General features: G+C 47.2%; 1 protein-coding gene across 1 annotated transcript in view; it reads right to left on the bottom strand.

The window, feature by feature from the left end:
- Window positions 1-4,751: 4,751 nt before the first annotated feature.
- The window catches only part of NGFR (nerve growth factor receptor), a gene marked incomplete at its 5' end in the record, with an annotated part of 36,621 nt that continues 22,772 nt past the window's right edge, over window positions 4,752-18,600 (bottom strand). Inside the window, 3 exons of the mRNA XM_019548517.1 lie at window positions 4,752-7,625; window positions 8,076-8,236; window positions 10,532-10,775. Coding sequence (XP_019404062.1) covers window positions 7,324-7,625; window positions 8,076-8,236; window positions 10,532-10,775 — 707 coding nt within the window. The remainder of the gene's footprint in view (window positions 7,626-8,075; window positions 8,237-10,531; window positions 10,776-18,600) is intronic.

Genomic DNA, 18,600 nt, shown 5'->3' with positions numbered 1-18,600 from the left:
TATCACTTGATACAAAACCAGTGCTTTCCCTTTTACACAGAAGCCATCTTCTCCCTTCCCTTCCATGTCTCCTTGGAGAAGAGGCTTTCTGAAACCACCTAGTTTCCAGTGAGGCATCCTTTTCACCCATAAGACTCCAATTCCTCTCCCAAGTTTTTCTGCATTTAGACTCACCATGCTCACCTTCTCTTGCTTCCTGACAGGCTGCTTAGCTGCCCCCTCCCGTCATGCTCTCATTGCAGCTCATAAGCAGGGATTCTGGTTTTCTCCAATTTAAAAAAAAACCTCGACTTTTGGTTAAAAAAAGGTAACCCCAAATCCACATTTTTCCATGGTTTAAATTAAACACCACTAATTTATAGGTATGCATATAGTGGTATTTCATTTGAAACATGGAAAAATGTGGATTGTGAGTGACTTTTTTATACCCAAAATTGGCTGGCTTTCTGAAAAACATCAGAGAAAACCAGGATCCCTGCTCATAAAAGACTGCAAAGAACCCTTCAACTGAGGCGTAAAATGCTCCTCATATGTGTCTCTGAAGAATTTAAAGGGTTAACCATTTAGGATCTGTGTTTAATTAGAAATGGTTTGATCTGTTTTCTGCTTTTAGGAATCCTGGTTCAAATATGCAAATGCTGCTTTGTGGTACAGATTGAAGGCAGGATATATATATAATGCTTCAGAGAGAACAAGGGAGAGTTTGAGGGATGTGACCGGGAGCAAAAGTAGAAGAAGGCAATTCAGTAGTTAAAAGGTCTAACTAGAACTGGGAAGATCTGAATTCAATCAGTCTCCTCTTCCAGGAGCTGCCTCTCTAACCTGGGACAACTCATCCAGGCTCAGATCTTCAAAGTCAATGCCAGAAATGTACCTGAATGACTCTGATAGTCTATGTCTCATCCTTAACCTGAAGAAAACAGCATATTCCTGTCTTAGAGATGATGTAGGCCAGATGCATTAAGGAACCAGGAGCTGATCAAATATTGCAGCAATGGAGACGGACTTTCAGCATGTACTTTGAAAAGCCCAGCCAAAAAAATTAATTCCTGTTTTCATGCAAATGTCCTTGGTGATTAAAAATAAAAGATGGAGACAGTACATTGCTATTTAGAGCTGGTTGAAAACCTGTGAATCAAGTTTTGTTCAAAGATTTGGATCTCCCTGGAAATGTCAAACAAAGCAATAAAGCAAATGTATATTTCTCTCCAATTTTAATTTCAATGTCTGTTTCTAAGTTGTTTTCATTTAGGTTTGATTTCCAAAAAAAAAGCAAACATGGCATTCCACAGTGAAACCAATGGACAATTTTGTTCTGAAATTTTCCATTTTAAAAATAGACAAACTCCCAAAATGATATTTCCCTGTGAAAAATGTCATGTGTGATTGAAAAAAACCCTGTTTCCTGGTGGGGGAAAAAAACTGGGGAACACAAAATTTTGATCCGCATTCCAAAAACAGAGTTGGGTCCAAAGTTGGTGGGTTTTTTTGTTTTTTTGAAGCATTTTCTGTAGGTATCTTGTCTATATTAAAATATACGTAAGTTGAAACTAATACAGCCAGTCTCCAATATAAGGCAACTCAGAAGGAAAGCTGTTAACTTTGTGATGGGAAGGTATTGCACAGTTCAGAGAAGAATACAACCTCCCAGAATCTGCTGCTCTACAAACATAAGTAATAGTGTCAACATTAAAATTAGAAAAAAAAAATTCTTTCCTTGCTTTACAAACAACATTAGAGACTATTAAAGTAAATATTTCCGTTTCAAATATTTTTGGATTCATTGTTTCTGGTGTCTGATTTTTTTTTTTTTTTTTTTGCACTGTCCATAGTTTGCACCTAAACTGGTAAATTTCAGTTTTGGAATCTTACGTCTTGGTGCAGTACTGTTGTCCAGAATATCTTCCTAGTATGGTTTTGGATTTAGGGAGGAGGAAGGAAGCATATTATAGGGGCCAGATTTTCAGAAATGCTGCATACCACCTCTGGAAATCAAGCACTTTAGGGTGCAGACAGAAGTGTAGCGCCACGCTGTGACTGAGAACACTTTGCAGGAAGCATTCTGAGCTACAATGATCCCCCGACCAGACAGAAGTTCGCTGTTGGTCCCAGGGGGACGGGGAATCTAGCTGCTGGCCCCTCCTCTCTCCCAGCCTGTTTCAGAATGGGAGGGGGGGAAGGGAGCTCATTCTAGGGGTTCCCCATCTAGTGCTGGAGGGTAGGGTGGGTGTATTGGAGCCCTCCCCCCACCTCAAGGGGGCTCCAGTATGCCTGCCCCATCTCCAGCAGGGGCTGAACAAACCTCAGACCAAATTCCCCACTCCCTTTCCCCCTTCCCATTCTGAAACCAGCTCAAGGCTGGGAGGCAGCGCAGACAGAAGTTACAGAAGGCACTATGTTTTGAAATGTTTTCATCTGACCCCTCACACAATGAGGGTTCAGATTTTTGCCTGATCAGCCATTTTTAAGCGATCTGCAGCTGTGCACTTGTGTTTGGTCATGGTTAAAGGCTTCCAGCTCAAGTGAAAATTGTCACTTCTGTCTGCACCCTAAAGATAGTGCCCAAACTAGTAATCAGCTCAGAAAAACTTTACAGCACTGATGGGAGAATGTTTTAGTCCATTTTTTTTCTGCTTCCACTATATGTTTCTTACTTTTTCTTGGCAGGGCAGGGCTGGGATGTTAAGTCAGTGAGGACATTTCTACTATGTTAATACATTTTCTGAAATTTATGAAACAACTGAACAAGCAAAAGTTTAAAAAAATGGAGACCTCAAAGTTTGGTTCCAAAACCAAAATTTAAGCACCTGGGTAAATCACCTGATTCTCTGAGGGGCTGAGGAACAAGCATTATCAGGCTATTTCACTGTTTGCCTAAATATGGTCTTGGGAGTAGGACTTCTTGAAAGCACTGAAATGACTTGGAATTATAACCCCTACAGCAAACTGATGAGATTGAATAGTGACGCCCAGGGAAGCTGTGGAATCTGGAGGTTTTCAAGAAGAGGCTGGATGGGCATTTATCTGGGAAGTCATTCTGTAACGCTGCAGGGAATACACTAGATAACCATTGAGGTCCCCTTCAACCCCATGATTCTGTTCCACAGCTTATGCTCCTTACATAGGCCCAGATCCACACATGGAATTTAGGGCCAAATTCCCATAAAAGCCAAAAAGGCTTTAGGTATTTAAATACCTTTGGGGATCTGGGTGTTTGCCCTGGTTCAAAATCCCACACTGGAAGCCCAACTTTCAGCTGGCATTATTTTTTAAACTGCCATGGGTGAAATTTTCAAAAGTTCTTAGGGGAGTTAGGCACTCAACTTCCACTGACTTTTTAAATAAGATCTGGGCTTTTAACATCCTTGCGAACCTTTCCTGATTCCAACCGCTCCCTTGTAAAGACCTGATGATCTCGTCAGGTTCATATGGACTTTCAGCACTGCTGTTGTCGTTTTTTTTGTTTTGTTTTGTTTTGTTGGTTTTTTTACAAAAAGTGTACATATATCAGATTTCCCTTTGTTGTCTCTTTTATCCATAACAGCCAGAAACAAAGATGTAACAAACAGACACTCCATAAAATAAAATTCAACCTGCAAGGCAGAGATGTGAACAAACCAAACTTTGACATAACAGTATCTGTCAGAGAGACACCAAGAGGCCCTTCAGTTCATGGGCACCGACTGGTGCCACTTATATTACTATAGAATCTTTGTGGAAGAACGGGCAACAGATAGACCACATGCTAAGGCTGTGTTATGAGCAGAAGCCCTGATAGCAATCCCAAGGCCACCTGCTCTTTAGCACTATAATTCATTTCACGCGTAAAAACATTTAGCAGTTAGTAAATCAACACAGTATTATTTACAATTCTTTGTTGTTTCATGTGGGTGGGGAGCATCTTCTTCCTCATTTAATGAGAGGGTTTCTGGCTGAGCTGGGAAGCAAACAGAAGGTCTGTAGGTGCAGGATAATTCAACAGCCTGTCATTCTTCATTTACCATCACTTACGTAGCCCAAATTACACACCTCACAGGTTCTCAGACTTTCCTCTGGAAATTTATATTGTTTGTAACCTACGGAGGTCACAGGATTGGCACAGGGTAGATTTAATCCATAGAGTTCAATTCCTCTGTGGAATCATGGACTTCACCATGGACCCTACCACTGCAAGACCTGAAGTAGCAGTCCTCTGACAGCACTCCCATCCCCTTCAAGATCGACACCATCTGAGGATTCCAAAAATCAGGCCCCTTTATGTGCTAGCAAGTCTACAGATGTTGAGCATGGACTTGTTGGCTTGAAGCCTGGAGGATGATGCCAGATTGGAGAGGAACAAGCACAGGGAATCTTTCCTTTTGTTTTGTTACAATTCTTCACTAGCACCAGAAATAGACGTTTGGATGTAGGGTGATAGGGGTGTTGCAGATTACTCCAATAAATCACATCTGGAGAACAAGGGACACTCAGGGCCAGATTCTTATTTACACTGTATTGCACCTTGGTCTATCAGTCTTCAGTGGGGTTCCTTGAAAGGTGCCACTCAGTGTAGATAAGAGGTGCAAGCAGGGGAATCCAAACACTGCCTTCAGTGAAGATCACAATGGTATGAAGTCATCTTGCAGGTCACCAAAATTTTTGCCAGCTAGTCCTGGTTACTCAGAAGGACCGGACCAACAACAAACGAACACCCAGCCAAGTTTCAGTTTTCTAACCCTTTCAGGCTTGATTTTAAGTTTATGCATTTGGTTAAACACCAGAATAGCTGCAGAATCTTGATCAAGCTTTTAGGTGCAGGTTAGACAAACATTTGTCTGGAATGATTTGGATAGGAATGATCCTGCTTTGAGCAGCAGTTGGACTAAATGACCTTCAAGGTCCGTTCCAGCCCCATCTTCCTGTGATTCTAATTTCCACCCCCTCGACTGGTGAAAGATCCATGTTCTACAGCCGTGCTCACATTCTACGTCCTCCTCTCTCCAGTCAGTTGGCAACTTATGAATTCTTCCTCATCACAACTTCTTGAGTCATTGTCAGTGTTATTTCCTGAAACTCTAAAGGGTGGTCACAATGATGTACCCTGCAGATGTCTGGAGCGCTGCAGTTCAAAAGCCAGCATGTGCAGATCCCAAGATACGTAGAGTGAGGTATGTTCAGTACCATCCTGTATTTATCAGGACAGCTCACTTGAAGTCACTTCCCCCCTCCTATCTGCCATGCTAGCAACTCAGTGAAGGCAGGAGGTAGATCATCTGCGGAAACAGTATGAATACCATTTGATGCCACCTGCCCTGAGCTGCATTTCAATTTGTTTCTTAGGAACAAGAGCCAGAAACCGGTAGCTTCCTTCAACGGGTGGGAAATAACAGCTGATTCCTAGATGATTTTGTAGTTAGAAATTCCTTTCTTGAAGAAGAAATTACAAACTGAGAGTCTGGCCCAATGGGCTTGGAAAAGTAAGAAAGGTTCCCTCTCAACCCTACCACCAGCTTTTACTCAAGCCTATTCCAAAGTCGGGAAAAAGCTCTATCAATTTTATTCCCTTTTCCCTTCCATTAAAAATGTTGCTGCATCTGCTGCTTCCTGAAGCTGCCCTGGAAGTCCCAAAATAAACAAAGGACTCTGTTCTTGGGATATCTCCAATACCAAGAGCATCAGATAATTCAGAAAAAGCCACCTGAGCATCTGAAAGCTTTTCTGAACCAGGTCTACAACTCATTCTCACCAGCTCTGGTACTGGTGATGGGTGTGGTCTAAGGACCTGCATAGAACCAAACAGAATCCATCACTAACACTGTCATTAAGGAGACTAGGAAGAAACCCTGAGTCCAGTAGCACAGGCTGTTATAAACTTGGGTAACACCAAGCTGACTAGTTCATCCCCCAAGGGTTAATCTGAGTTGCTGGTGATCCCCAGTGAGTTACCCAATGCATTTGTAGCCTGGTTCATCCATTCAATAAGGCCACCTGGAGGACCTTCTCCCCTCCGCAGCTCTCCATTTAATGGAGCAAATGTGATTATTTTGTAGCCCACAGTGGCTGGTTCACTAGTATCAGGAAGGACACAGTGCAAGGTGTAACAGCTCTGGGATGGCTTCTGGGTCAGTGGCTGTGCAAGTGCCCTCTTTGTTGGCAGTACAGTGATTACAGGTACACACGTTGAGTGAAGAATGGTGACCATTCTCTGCCCTCTGGTTTGCAATCTCCCCAGTGCAAGCAATTTCCCAGCCATTTCATATGTGGAGCACTTCCCCTCCAACATAGGTACTGTCTGGCTATGGGGGATCACTATCTAAACTAATTGGCTGGCTTTTGAAATCTGGGAACCTGAGCAGGAAACCATGACATTATTCTGTATGGAATGGGATTGTTTCCTAATGTGTCAGGCAGCCTGACTGCCAGCACTCAAGGCAAACTCTTCTCAGCTTAAGGAATACACATTTCATGTATGCCCTTGTAGTACTGCTCTCCACAAAATAGCCTCCTGCTTCCCCACTGCCCTCTATACATGCCACAAGGCTCATGATTCACAGTGTAGCTCTGGACTGCTAGAAAAAAAAAAGGCCTACTCTTCTATGCCCCTAACTGGCCCCAGGGGAACAGATGTCTGGTTTTAGAAGTGGATCATTTGCTCCCCATGTCCTTCCCTGGGTAGCTCCTTCTAAGCTGCACCTTTTTGCTCCCCCACTCCTCATCTCACTTCCCACGAACAACCTCTTCAACCAGGTGTTAGTTGCAACACCCACCCAGTCCTCTTGGCCTTCAGCCAGGTCCATCTTCCTTAACTTGGGAGGTGCAATTCTGGGGAAAACAAGTGGGGACACAAGATGATAGGAAATGAGGGGGAGAGATGCAGAGTAGGTGGGAGAAGGTTGGGATGGAAAAATGAAGGCAAGGGAAAAAGGGCAAGATGACAGGAATAGAAAGCAAGGAGAGATCTGGGAGATAGCAAACAAGAACAGTTGTGGCCACTCGGTATGTTGTTGGGGCACACAAGAGGGTGCTGTACATGTACAGAACTTTCTGAATCCACTGCCCCCCTGGGGCCAACACAACTGAAACAGGTATCCGTTCCCATTTCCCCTCAGCTGCTTCCCTCCTGCTTCAGCCTCGCACACTCCATGAGAGGGAAGATGGGGGAGGGGAAGTAGGAAAAAAGGGGAGATCAATACTGAAAATAACAGGTCAGTGCATACAGGATTGTTTGTAAATAGCAGGGTCCCAAAGGAGCCCTGTTTCCTTCACATCTTCTTTCCTGGTGATATCTCTGTAGGGGTCACAGAGGAGCTGATTGGGAGCGCCTCTCCCTCCCTGACCCGGCTTTCACACCGGTGATGTGGCAGTTGACTCACTGTACAAGCTCTCCACAATGTCCCCCCTCTGGATTTTGCGCAGGGCAGAATAAAGGGCATCCACAGTGGCACTGTCCTTGCTGGCCCAGTCGGCAAGTAGGGCCCGGACAGGGCACTCCTCTTGAGTGAAGGAGTCTATGTGATCCTCCTTGTAGCCCAGCTCCCCAGCCAAGTGACGCCAGGTATCCTCTGTGGAGCTGTTCAGGAGCTTCTCCACCTCCTCTTGCTTGTTAGCTGGCAGGCTGGTATACAGGTTCCCATCTCCCTTCAGAGCTGTACATGGAAGTGGAGGAACACAGCCAGGTTATTAGGGGCCCATGAGTAAAACTGAAGTCAGGGCAGTAAGAGGGACCAGAGATCTGGGCTACAGTACAATTTCAGATCTGCACCTGAATGGGGAGATCTCCCAGTGGTGGATGGTCATGGCCTACACCATCCTGTATATTGACTCCCCAGCCTTCACTCTGCAGTCTCAGCTCTGGGTTCCCCACATACACAGCTCTATAAATGCCTCTGTCTTGACCACAGTTCCCCACACCACCCTCCATCCCATTTTAGACCCTTTCTTCTCTGCCAATGCTTCAAGGACCCTTTGTTAGCCCACTTCTGTGCTATTTCATACTCTCACTGATGCCTCTCTATTCTGTCCTGCAAATGAAGCAGCTGAAAACTACTTCTCCCCATTCCCACCTCCCAAACCATGGTATGGTGGATATACCTCACCCTGTCCCTGTGTGGTCTGCGTCTGTGGCTGCTGGTCATGAAGGCTTTGACTATCCACGGAGATCCCACTGTCACTGTGAAGCTTCTCTCCTTCTGGAGAAGGTGTCTGATTCACTGGCCGGTTATTGGCAGCCTGTTTGTTCTGTTTGCAGCTGTTCCACCTGGAGAAGAAAGTGGCAAAGGGGAATAAAATAACGGGTCTAGCCACAGGTCCTGAATCTTCCTGGTCTTCTCATCTGACTGCATATAAACTCAAGTCATGGAGCCTGGGTCTCCCTGCCTTGTCCCTGTTGTGATCTGGTAGCATTTTACACCAATTTACTGCTGGCATGAGTGACGACACCAGCAGCAAAGCAGCAGAGAGTTAGACCCATCATTATTAGAGATCCACATTGATTTGTCTTCTGACTGTCAGATGCATTGCTGTGCTCCATGTTGGATAGTGCCAGGTGCTATGCAGACACACCACAAAGGGGTACTCCCTGCAGCCAGGAGGGTTACTTACACTGCATCAGCACTGGGTCTTGAGAAGATGGGACTGAGCATACACTGCACTCCAGAGCTGGAAGTTCATCCCTGAGGCTGTTCCAGATTTGTCTCCAGCTCCCTCTCTTAGATCTGTAGGAAAAGGAGGGCCCCCAAGCAGATGCTGGGCATTTAGAGCAGCTTCATGCAAGTGAACTTCCAGCTCTGGAGCACATCAGCACTCTTAGGTGGGTGAGGCATGGACAGGGCATGTTCAGGCTTACCCGCCTGAAGCTCCACCTTAGCACAGTACAGACAAGTACTAAGTCCCGGTGAAGCAGAAATAATAAGTAACATTTCCATTGAGACCAACAGCATTGTAAGGTGTGTGGGACCACAGAGTCAGGCAGCACAAATCCATTGTGGCCAGGATAGAGGCAGTGTCCTTTATTCAAAGACCTGACACTACAGGGAAATTCTAAAAGACTTGCCCCAAATTAATTTTGAAGGAGAAAAAAAAAATCACTATAGCTTTCCAATGGTGTGCAATTCTACAGTTCTTTGGACATCAACATTAACATATACCAGCAAAGAATTGAGGCCCAGATCCTCAGTGGCACCTATGTGCCTAACTTCCCTCAATTTCAATGGAAATTGGTGCCTAAATGCCTTTTTTGGATCTAGGCCCAAGTTCTTTTCTTTTAAACATGGAAATCTTCCAGAAAAAGGAGTTGGAATACAGTTCCTGTATGCCTGCAAATATTTATCCCCATGAACGTGTGCACACAGGACTGTGTATGTATTGATTTGTGCTCATAAATGCACACAATACCATGTGCACACATAGATCATTGCACATACACACTGCACACAGTGTACAGCTTTGGGATATGTTGTCTTTGAAAGGCTGTGGCTATGCTCATATGAATCAATGCACAGATGTAGTCATGCATGTACATAAGTGCACATTTGGTCTGCAGGTGTCCATCTATTGAGAGCATGTCTATAGGACAATACAGGGCCCAACTCTTTGCTGGGGAGTCCCTGGAGTCACACCAGCAGGCTTTTTCCCTGGAGTTGCAGTGTACATTCAGGATTATTTCCAGCATACAGATACCTGGGGAAACCACAACCCTCTGCACAAACACTGAACCAGCCACAACCTGCATGTGAGCCAGGTGCAAATCCTAGTTTAAAGGGGGTGAGCTTGTGCAAGATATTGAAAGTGACAGCTTTTCATAATGTGTCACAACTAAAAGCATCTGTGGGGAAAGGAGAATGAGCTGGCGAGAAAGCCAAAGGGATAGATAGGCACCAATGCTCCATTGCCCTGCATCACAGTCCACTGTCACTGATTTTCATTGAAGATCCAGCTCCCACTCCTGCCTTTGCGAGCCTCCTCTAAGGTGCTGTCATTTCTACCAGGGCAAACTGAGTGTAAAAGCTACTCTTTTGATTTTGCTCATCCTTCACTCTGCTGTAAATGATTGCCTGGGATGCAGGAACCTGGTAACTCAGACTCTCAGAGTAGTGTTCCCCAACTCATGCCTCCCAGGCATCACATTGCCACAAGACCTTCTAATACTGCTCTTGGCTACAGCAAATTTTGCTTTCCAAAGATCCACCTTTCTTCAGGTTGGCAGGGAGAGCACATAATGACACTGCTGACAAAACGCTGCTTGCTCATTAGTCCTCTACATGGGCCAGAGACAGTCAGGAACCATTGGCCTAAGGGAATATGTGCTTCCCTGGCTTTTTTGACATCTTCATCCTCCCACCTGCCAGTTTCCCCTTTTGACTTACTCTCCCATTCCTCTTTATGAACTCTACATCTAATCTATCATCAAATGTTTCAGACATTAGGTGCTGGCTGAAAAAGCTTTAAAATGTGGCTATGATTGCTCTGGGTCTCAACATAAGGATGACAACCTTCCCTAGACCTGGGTATAATCGTCCAGCCCTTGAAGCCTCAAGGCACTGTTCATACCTACCTTTTGAAAGCAATGTAGGCCACCAGACCCACCACCACAGCCGCCAGGATGGAGCAGTAGACAGGGATGAGGTTATCAGCAGTGCCACGGCTCACAACTGGCTGGGAGCTGCCCATGATGGTGGTGACGGTACCTGCTAGTGTGCTGACGATGCCTTCTGTATCATATGGGTCCTTGGTGAAAGACATAGGGCTCTCAGACCCCATCAGGGTAGGGGTCCGAGGTGACCAACGTGGATGAAGATCTGCCAAGGGGGTAAAAAAATAAATAACAGGAGTCATCAATTTACCCCTCCTTTTCTCCTCTAGGACTCAGCAACAGCTGATATTGGAGCAGACAGGTACAGGGAAGAAGGGCATCTTCCCAGTAGTAATGTCCGTGCAGGGAAATATGCCTCCAGAGGTGCTGGGCAGTTGGACTTGCTGAGCTCTAGGAAGAGCATTTAAGTTCTGCTGGTACATAAGAAGGAAAAGCCAAACTACAGTTCCAAGTATTGATACTTCCAGGATCAATAGCTGCGATAGCCATCCCTCCCTGTTGTGCTGTGATGTTGGCTGTAGTACAGAAAAAGATGAACCACACAACCCCTTCTCTTGATTATCCCTGATGGAGATCAGGCTAGGAGAACCCTTTTACTCCCAGGTGCAACTCAAACTGCCAGAAGACTGAAGTGGTATCACTGGCAGAAGTAATTTCAAATACAAATCCCATGTTTTAAAATGCCCTACATTTTGGAGATCTAAATGCTGCAGCTTGGTTGCGCTTTTAGTTACTGGTGGCCAATTGGAAACATGTTTTACATATCAGAACCACAAGGCACCTCTGAAAGCATCTCCCACTATGCTTCATGTAACTAACAGCTATGCAGATCTACCAAGCCTCCTGTTCCTCTGTCTCATTAGCTATGCCTCAAGCCCTCCTAGTTTTAGCAGGTTCAAGTTGAATAACCCTTCTGCAGGTAGCAGCCTTTGTACATAAACATGAAATACTGTTCCAGAACAATACAAATCTTTCCTAAACCTATTCTCCACCCTGGAAGTGCAGAGGCTGCCCAGAGTGAGAAGATAGCTGCACTTTTGAGACCCCTGATTTGAAGTTGTTGTTTTTTTCCCCTCAGTGTCTGTTTGTTCAAGTCTTAAAATAAGGACTATGGGGGCTGGAGTGTTGTTCTCTCAAGAGCATGAAATCTGGATTGGAAGACAGTTCAACCAAATCCAAAAGGGCAAAAGTTTCTGCAATGTAGGGGCTACTGCCAAATACCAAGTCTGAGGTGGAAACAGGGAGTGACCAATGTCTGGAGACTAATCTGGAGCAATAGAGAAGGGTTTCTGGTTGGAAGTATGAAGAAGCAACACATTTGTTGTACTGTTATTGTCCATAAATGTTCCAGACCTCACTGCCAAATGCTAACATGGCCTGGCCCTGCTTTCCTCATAGAACTGGACTAGATCCAAGCCTGTTCCCCCTCCTCCCACCCCTGCATCACAGGGGATATTTGGACATCAGCTCTACCCACTCAAAAGGAAGCCCAGGGCTGCTGTGGTGCTGCACTGCACCTAGAGAGCATTTCATCCTGGAGAGGAAGGATAGTAGCAGGAAACCCACATTTCCAAAGTCTTGAAGTTCAACTCCTACCCATTCCTCAGTGTCTCCTATGTGAATGCCTGGGCAAGTCTTCTCGTGCCACCATTCTCCATCTATGCAGCAGGGATTACAATGCTGCTTCTCCCTGCTGTCCATCTGCCTTGTCTATTTAGACTGTAAGCTTACTACAGGTTTGTGCAACACCAGGCATGAAGGGACCCCCAACATTAGTTAGGGCTCACCATACTACTAGGAATGTGCACATTACCCAACCTATGGATACCTGTGTCTGCTGCTCTAGGTTATTATAAAACTCCCAGTCACCAGCCTGTGGTATCTAACACCAATATGCAAGTATCACACCATCTGACACACATACCTGTCTCTCATCAACCACACATCTGCAGTGAGATCTATATAAAGAAATACCATCTGTCTCCATCACTTGCATGGAATCAGCATTGGTGCTAGGACTATCAGTTGCCAACATTTAGCTGCTTGCAAGACCCTGGATTCACCACCTTCAGGCCAAGAGCAACTGTTATTCAACCAATAACTTATATGCTCAGTAAGAGTCTGGTCTCTGCAGTCCCCTCTTGCCCTACCAGCCTTTTGGGGCAGCTCTGAATGGAAGACAAACATTTTTCTACCAGCTGTTCCCCAGTGTTCAGCCAGGAGCTGCACCTAGACATGCCCCGTGAAGGAAATGTACCTCATCTTGCATTTGTGAAGTGCTGGAAGGGGGGCTTAACCCCTTGGTTTCCAGGACGAAGAAAGAAAGCAGTGTCCATGGAGGTAAGGAAGGAGAAGGCAAGGCCTGTGCTTTTATAGCACCTGGCTCGAAACAATCCCTGCCGCTAACAACTTTCCATCTCAAAAGAGGGCAAGCCCAGACACTTCTATTGATGTATTAACTTTCCCTGGTGCCAATTTCCCCACAGCCAGATGACCCGAGGCCTTTCAATGCTGCCCTTACCATTTGCTATGCAAGCGTGAAGCACTCCACCTTTCAGCCTTAGCACCCATGTTTGGGAGTGTCCCATCACACTAACATGGGTATGAGGAATGCTTCACACTGAAGCCTGTGTAGCTGTAGCCCAGACAGCTGCAATGTTCCAAGCTGGGCTGCTGGGCTGTAGCACCAGTATGTAGCACATCAGACTGATGTATCAGATATACACTGTAGACACCTTTGCCTGCTCATATGCCTGCTCATATCCTGGAATAGAGCTGGCAAGCGCACCCCCTCTGTCAGCCCCTCCAGTTCATCAGGTGCACAGCTACCAATATGAACCCTGTTGAGGCTGTGACCATCACTGATTTGGAGCACTACAGAGTCCCAGTGCCTGGTTCCAGAGCAACAGAGAAAACCTAGCCCCAGTGGTGGTTTCTCAGGGGGCAGTTTTTGGTGGTGGCTGCTCACTGCAAAAAGAAAACTGCCCCTGAGCAGCTAACAGCTCTCCCCGCCATGCTGACATGCTTGGGCCAGGCTCAGACAGTCTTTCTGTCAAGTCCTACGCTGCCTGTTCAGAGCAAAGCGCTGCAAGCCCTTCGTGGCTATTTCCTGCCAAGCTGCAATCCCACCCCTCATGCCCCAGAGCATAAAATCCTGCTAACAAAGCCTGTCCTGTGTGCCTTGACCTATGGCTCCATTTATTCAACCCTTTAAAGGGATCAGCCAGAAAGAGCTGTCCGCTGCTCCCCCGCCCTGCAGCACTGAATCACAGATGCCCATGGCACAATGGCCTCTACTCAAGAGCTGTGCTCAGGGCAAGGATTGTAACTGGGTCTGAGCAAGTGAAGAAACTTTATGTCCTTGCTCCCTCCCCCCACCCCAACTCCTGCCACCAGTGGATTGTGCTGCACATCTGAAATAAAAGACTACCCCTCTTGGGAAATCCCATAGAGTTTGGGCCTCCGGGTGCAGTGTCATCAGACAGGCTGGGAATAGGACACTGATGGACTGGACAGCCGGGGCGAGGGGGTCAGCCCTATGGAACAGAGCTGCTTATACAGTTCTCTGCAGATGCAATGGCTGAATTCGATCCCCTAACAAAGGAAGCCTGGTTTCATACATTGTGCTTCATTCAATCTAGTACATCTCCCCCAGAGGCCACCCCAAATGCCATCACACAGACCTCCTGGAACACTAGAGGAAATGGGGATCTGGAAAGGAGGCCTCTAGATGTTTGTCACATGCAGTGCACTTGTGCAGTACAACACCAAGGTCAGGGCTTGTGGTCACATGGCAAAAACAGTCCACTCTCAAACATTGCTGGGTGGTGAGGTCATGTTAGGATTTTCTATCCCTTCATCATGACAGATACTAACAGCACAGCAATGTACAACAGCTCTGAAGGAGAGCCTCACCACACCATCAGTGTTGGCGTGATGCTGCAGCAGCTTAATGTTATGATGTTGAATCTCTAGAAGATTGCACTGTGCCTAATAATACCTTCAGGTCCTGCTTGTGCCCTGCAAATTAGGCATCAAGAAGTGGAGTGATCCCAGAGAAGCCAGCATGGGGGATGGTCCTACCACCCAAAGCAGTAGTTCCTCATCTTGTCCATACCACAGCTCAGGTAAGCAAAGGGGTCTCTGACCCACAAAGGAAGGGAAACATGAGGATGATTTCCTTTAATCTATTTGCAACCTGCAGACTGGGACTTAGGGGACTCTCAAGGGCACAAAACAAATCCTGAATAAGAAGTACATCAGCCAGCAGCACATTTCAAGTCCAAAGCACCCTAAAGAGGAACCCCCATCCTGTTCCACTGTTATCAGACACCCCTTCTTCAAAAAACAATTGAATTTTGGTCAGCCATTTCTTTATGGATGTTCATGGGGATGTTTTCAGCAGGACTGTAAGCACTTTGGAGCAGAGCCACTCTTTTTGTTATTTTGTCTGTATAGCTCTATGGGGGCCCTGGTGCATGACTGGGACTTTGAAGCATTACTCCTATGCATACAAATAGGTGCTGATAACAAACAATTCACCACCAGAACAGCAACACAGTTAAAATTGGATGTGTTCACTTTCTGAAAGAGCTGCCCTGCCCATCTTGTTATCCACCTGAGTGGCAAATGAACAGGGCAGTCAGGAAAGCATTGCTGTTGGTTTCACCAAGATCTTTATTGTCTCAAACCTTGTGAGTCAGCTGCACATCAGTGTGAAAGATGCTGTCTACATGCTGCTGCTAATTATTAGTAGGCCTTATTGCATAGAAAAGGTCGTGTGGCATTGCCAGCTGAGAGCTTTGCATTGGCGAGAGCTGCAATGGGCAAGAGGCAAACAGGCTGCATGTTGGGTGAGGAATTCAAAGGCTTCCTTGTGCCCTCTTTGAAGGCTGGGGACATGTGGAATACACAGCAGATGCCCCCCCCCCCACCCTCAAACCCAGGCATGCTCTTGACTGGCAATCTTGCAAAGGGCCTTTACTCAGGCAGGTCTACTCTGGGGGGAAAGGGTGCCTTTATGTGCCAGGGTAACAGAATCATGGCAGGGACCACCCCCCAATTCATAGGCCTCACTCCTACCCAAGTTAAAAGGCCCAGTGGGCACTAATCTGCACTCCACTGCACCTCCCTGAAACAGAGTACAGAGCACTCAGAGAAGGAAAAGCAAGGTTCCCCCCATCACTGGCAGCCACAGGGAGCACAAAGACCCAGCAGGCTCTTCTTTGGCCTCTCCTGGAGGAGGAAAAATAACCCTGCTGCTACACGGAAGAGAAAGCAAGAGAGGCCTGTTTGGCTGTGGGTGGGCCTGGGAAAAAGGTTCATTGGGGTGGAGCTCTCCTACCAGACTGGGACAAATCCCAGCTAGCCTGCAGGTAAATGGTGGGGATGCAAAGGGTGGCCAGGGGGTGGAGCAGATACAGAAGATATGCTGGAATGAAGATGCAGAAGGGGTGAAAGCACCTTACCTATGTCACAGGGCATGGGGAAGAAAGCCTCAGTCAAGTCTTCCCCTGCTTCCCACTCCCCATCCTACCCAGCTGGCATATTGCACCCAGCTCCATTAGATGTTAGCTACTTAATGAGTTAATCTGCATAGCATTTGGGTGGGCTGGCATGCTGGGGACTGGCCTGCCAGAACTAAAAAGCACAAGCTGTTGTAGCTTTCTCTGTAAGAGACTCATATCCTTTGTGCCTCCAATTCCTGGAACATGCACACATGCCAGTCAGTTGCATACTCCTCAGTGCCAGGCCTACCCCATCCCTAACCAGCAGACCTAGACATAAAGGCACAGACTGCCTCCCTCATGCACTCCAGCCAAACCCTGAGCAGCCTTGAGCCCTCATTCCCGACTCCTAAATGATGGATCACAATGACAGCAGCTGGGCATAAACAGGGGCAGTGGAGGAGGCCATTAAGAAGCTATTTGGATGAGCTGCAGGGCCTGAGGCCAGTTGGCGAGAGCTGAGTATTTCCTATGGGGTGGGAAGGGGGAACTTGTTTGGTCTTTCAGACCAAACTGGACCATTTCCAGTCCAGGAGGTTATTTTATGGCCGTGGTTTTGGCCCAACTTCATTTACAACATCCCAGGGGATAGCCAGGCAGCTGCCCAGCCCTCCTCCCACTCTTTTGAGTTCCCTCATAAATTAATGCAGTTACTCAAGGAAACGCACCCCAACTTGGCACCAGGACATCCTTCAGGGAGGCAGAGCAGAACGTCTGGGAGCAAGAGACCCCTCATGAAGCAGGTTTATTGGTTCCACATGTCCCAGCTCATGAGGCTGAGTGCTCATGACCCTGTTTAGAGTCCACAGGCTGCCAGAGATGCACCATGGCAGGAAGAGATGCTGACAGTTTTTAGGGAGAGGCTGTGCCTGGGCCTTGGGCAGCACAGGGTGGGTGACAGGATGCAGGAGTCTCCCCCTCTTCTCTCATGCAGTTCCAGTCCCTGCATGTGTAAAACCCCTGTGAGCGAAATTCTCCTTTATGCATGAGGCTGTGGTCCAGCCATGAGGCTTAGGCACAGAGCCAGCTCTTTGTACAGGCAGCAGTTCCAACTTCTGGGCAGTTCCTCACTCCCCAAACAAGCAGGGCTACAGGCTATGTGACCCCACCCTATCCAGTTCAGACAGCATCAGCATCCCCCACTTCCCACCAGCAACGGACAAGGATTCTCCATGGGGCAGCACAGCCCCACCCTGCCCCACCCCTGCATAGCAGTGACTAAGCACGGCAGCTTAGCATTTACTGCCTTTTCAGGCAGCAGCAATTAATTCCCATTAGAGACACACCGGCTGCCAAATTCCATTTTGCAAAAGGCAAGGACTGCTGGACTCCAGCCCCAGGAAACAAAGCATCTCAAACTACCGAATGCCTTGCATTTGCTCTGTGTTCCTGTAACAAGGAAACTACCAGGCAGATTACCTTTAAATGCTTCAACAGTGGCCTCCAGGGACAGCCTCTGATGAACAATGCTTTACCATGGAGTTGAGACGCTACTTTTGCTGGGAAGTCACAGACCATCACCAGCCCCCTTGGAAATACACCAAACTAGCCAACAGTGCAGGCAGGCCAGTGGGAACAGTCTCTGCAAATGGCAGTAGGGCTGGAGACAAGTCAAAGCCCTGAAATTCCTAAGGTTGCATCCTCATGCAATGACCCACTTCTCTTTCCCTGAGGCCACTGCTGTGTTCTCTATTGTCCTGCTCTACATGGAGTCATTACCCAGAAGCAGGACTGCAGATCTGACTCCTTATAGCCGCAGTCTAGAGTCAGCACTGCTTTCCCAGCTGTGTCCAGAAGATTTAACCATCAGTTTTAGCACTGAATTCAGTTGGCACAATGATCAGCTCCTGTGGCACAGGAAGTGCTGTGCACTTATGGAGGCTCTAAAGCATCCCAAAACACTTTCACAGGAGGTGGGAGGGTCCAATTTAATGCAAGAGGATAATCAAGGTACGGATAAATGGAAGGAGCTGCCTAACTCACACAGTAAGCCAGGAAGGGTATGCCTACACTGCATCCCTGCCACAGCCTAGGGCAATGGGGGCCAACCCACATCCTCCCCAAGTACCACTCTGATCCCCATCTGATGTGCTGCTCTGCTTTCTGCTCCCAGCCTAATCCATTGCTCTGCTGCTTCCTGTGCTCCTTTCCCAATCTGCCGCTGTCCTCCCTGCTCTGCCCCAATCTGCCGTGCGCCACATACAGAGGACCTCCCATGCCACTTTTGGTATCGGTGCTGCAGGTTGGAAACCCCTGGCCTGGGGCATTCCCTCTTGAGCACACTGTCTGCCTACACATGCCACCAGTGCGGCCCCTCCATGGGGTCACCCCCATGGCCAGAGACGAGGTTTCAAGAGGCAGGTTCATTAGAGGCAGGTCCTGTCAGACCAACCTGGTGGCCTTCTAAGACCAGGTCACCAAATCCTTAGATGCAGGGGTAGCAGTGGACATAGTCTTTCTCGACTTTCCGAAGGCCTTCGACACGGTCTCTCACCCTGTTCTCATTAAAGAACTGGGGGACTG

This window comes from Crocodylus porosus, unplaced genomic scaffold (genome assembly GCF_001723895.1).
Source record: "Crocodylus porosus isolate Cpor-Errol unplaced genomic scaffold, CroPor_comp1, whole genome shotgun sequence".
NCBI classification, from domain to species: Eukaryota; Metazoa; Chordata; order Crocodylia; family Crocodylidae; genus Crocodylus; species Crocodylus porosus.
This window is presented reverse-complemented; position numbering and strand designations above follow the sequence as displayed.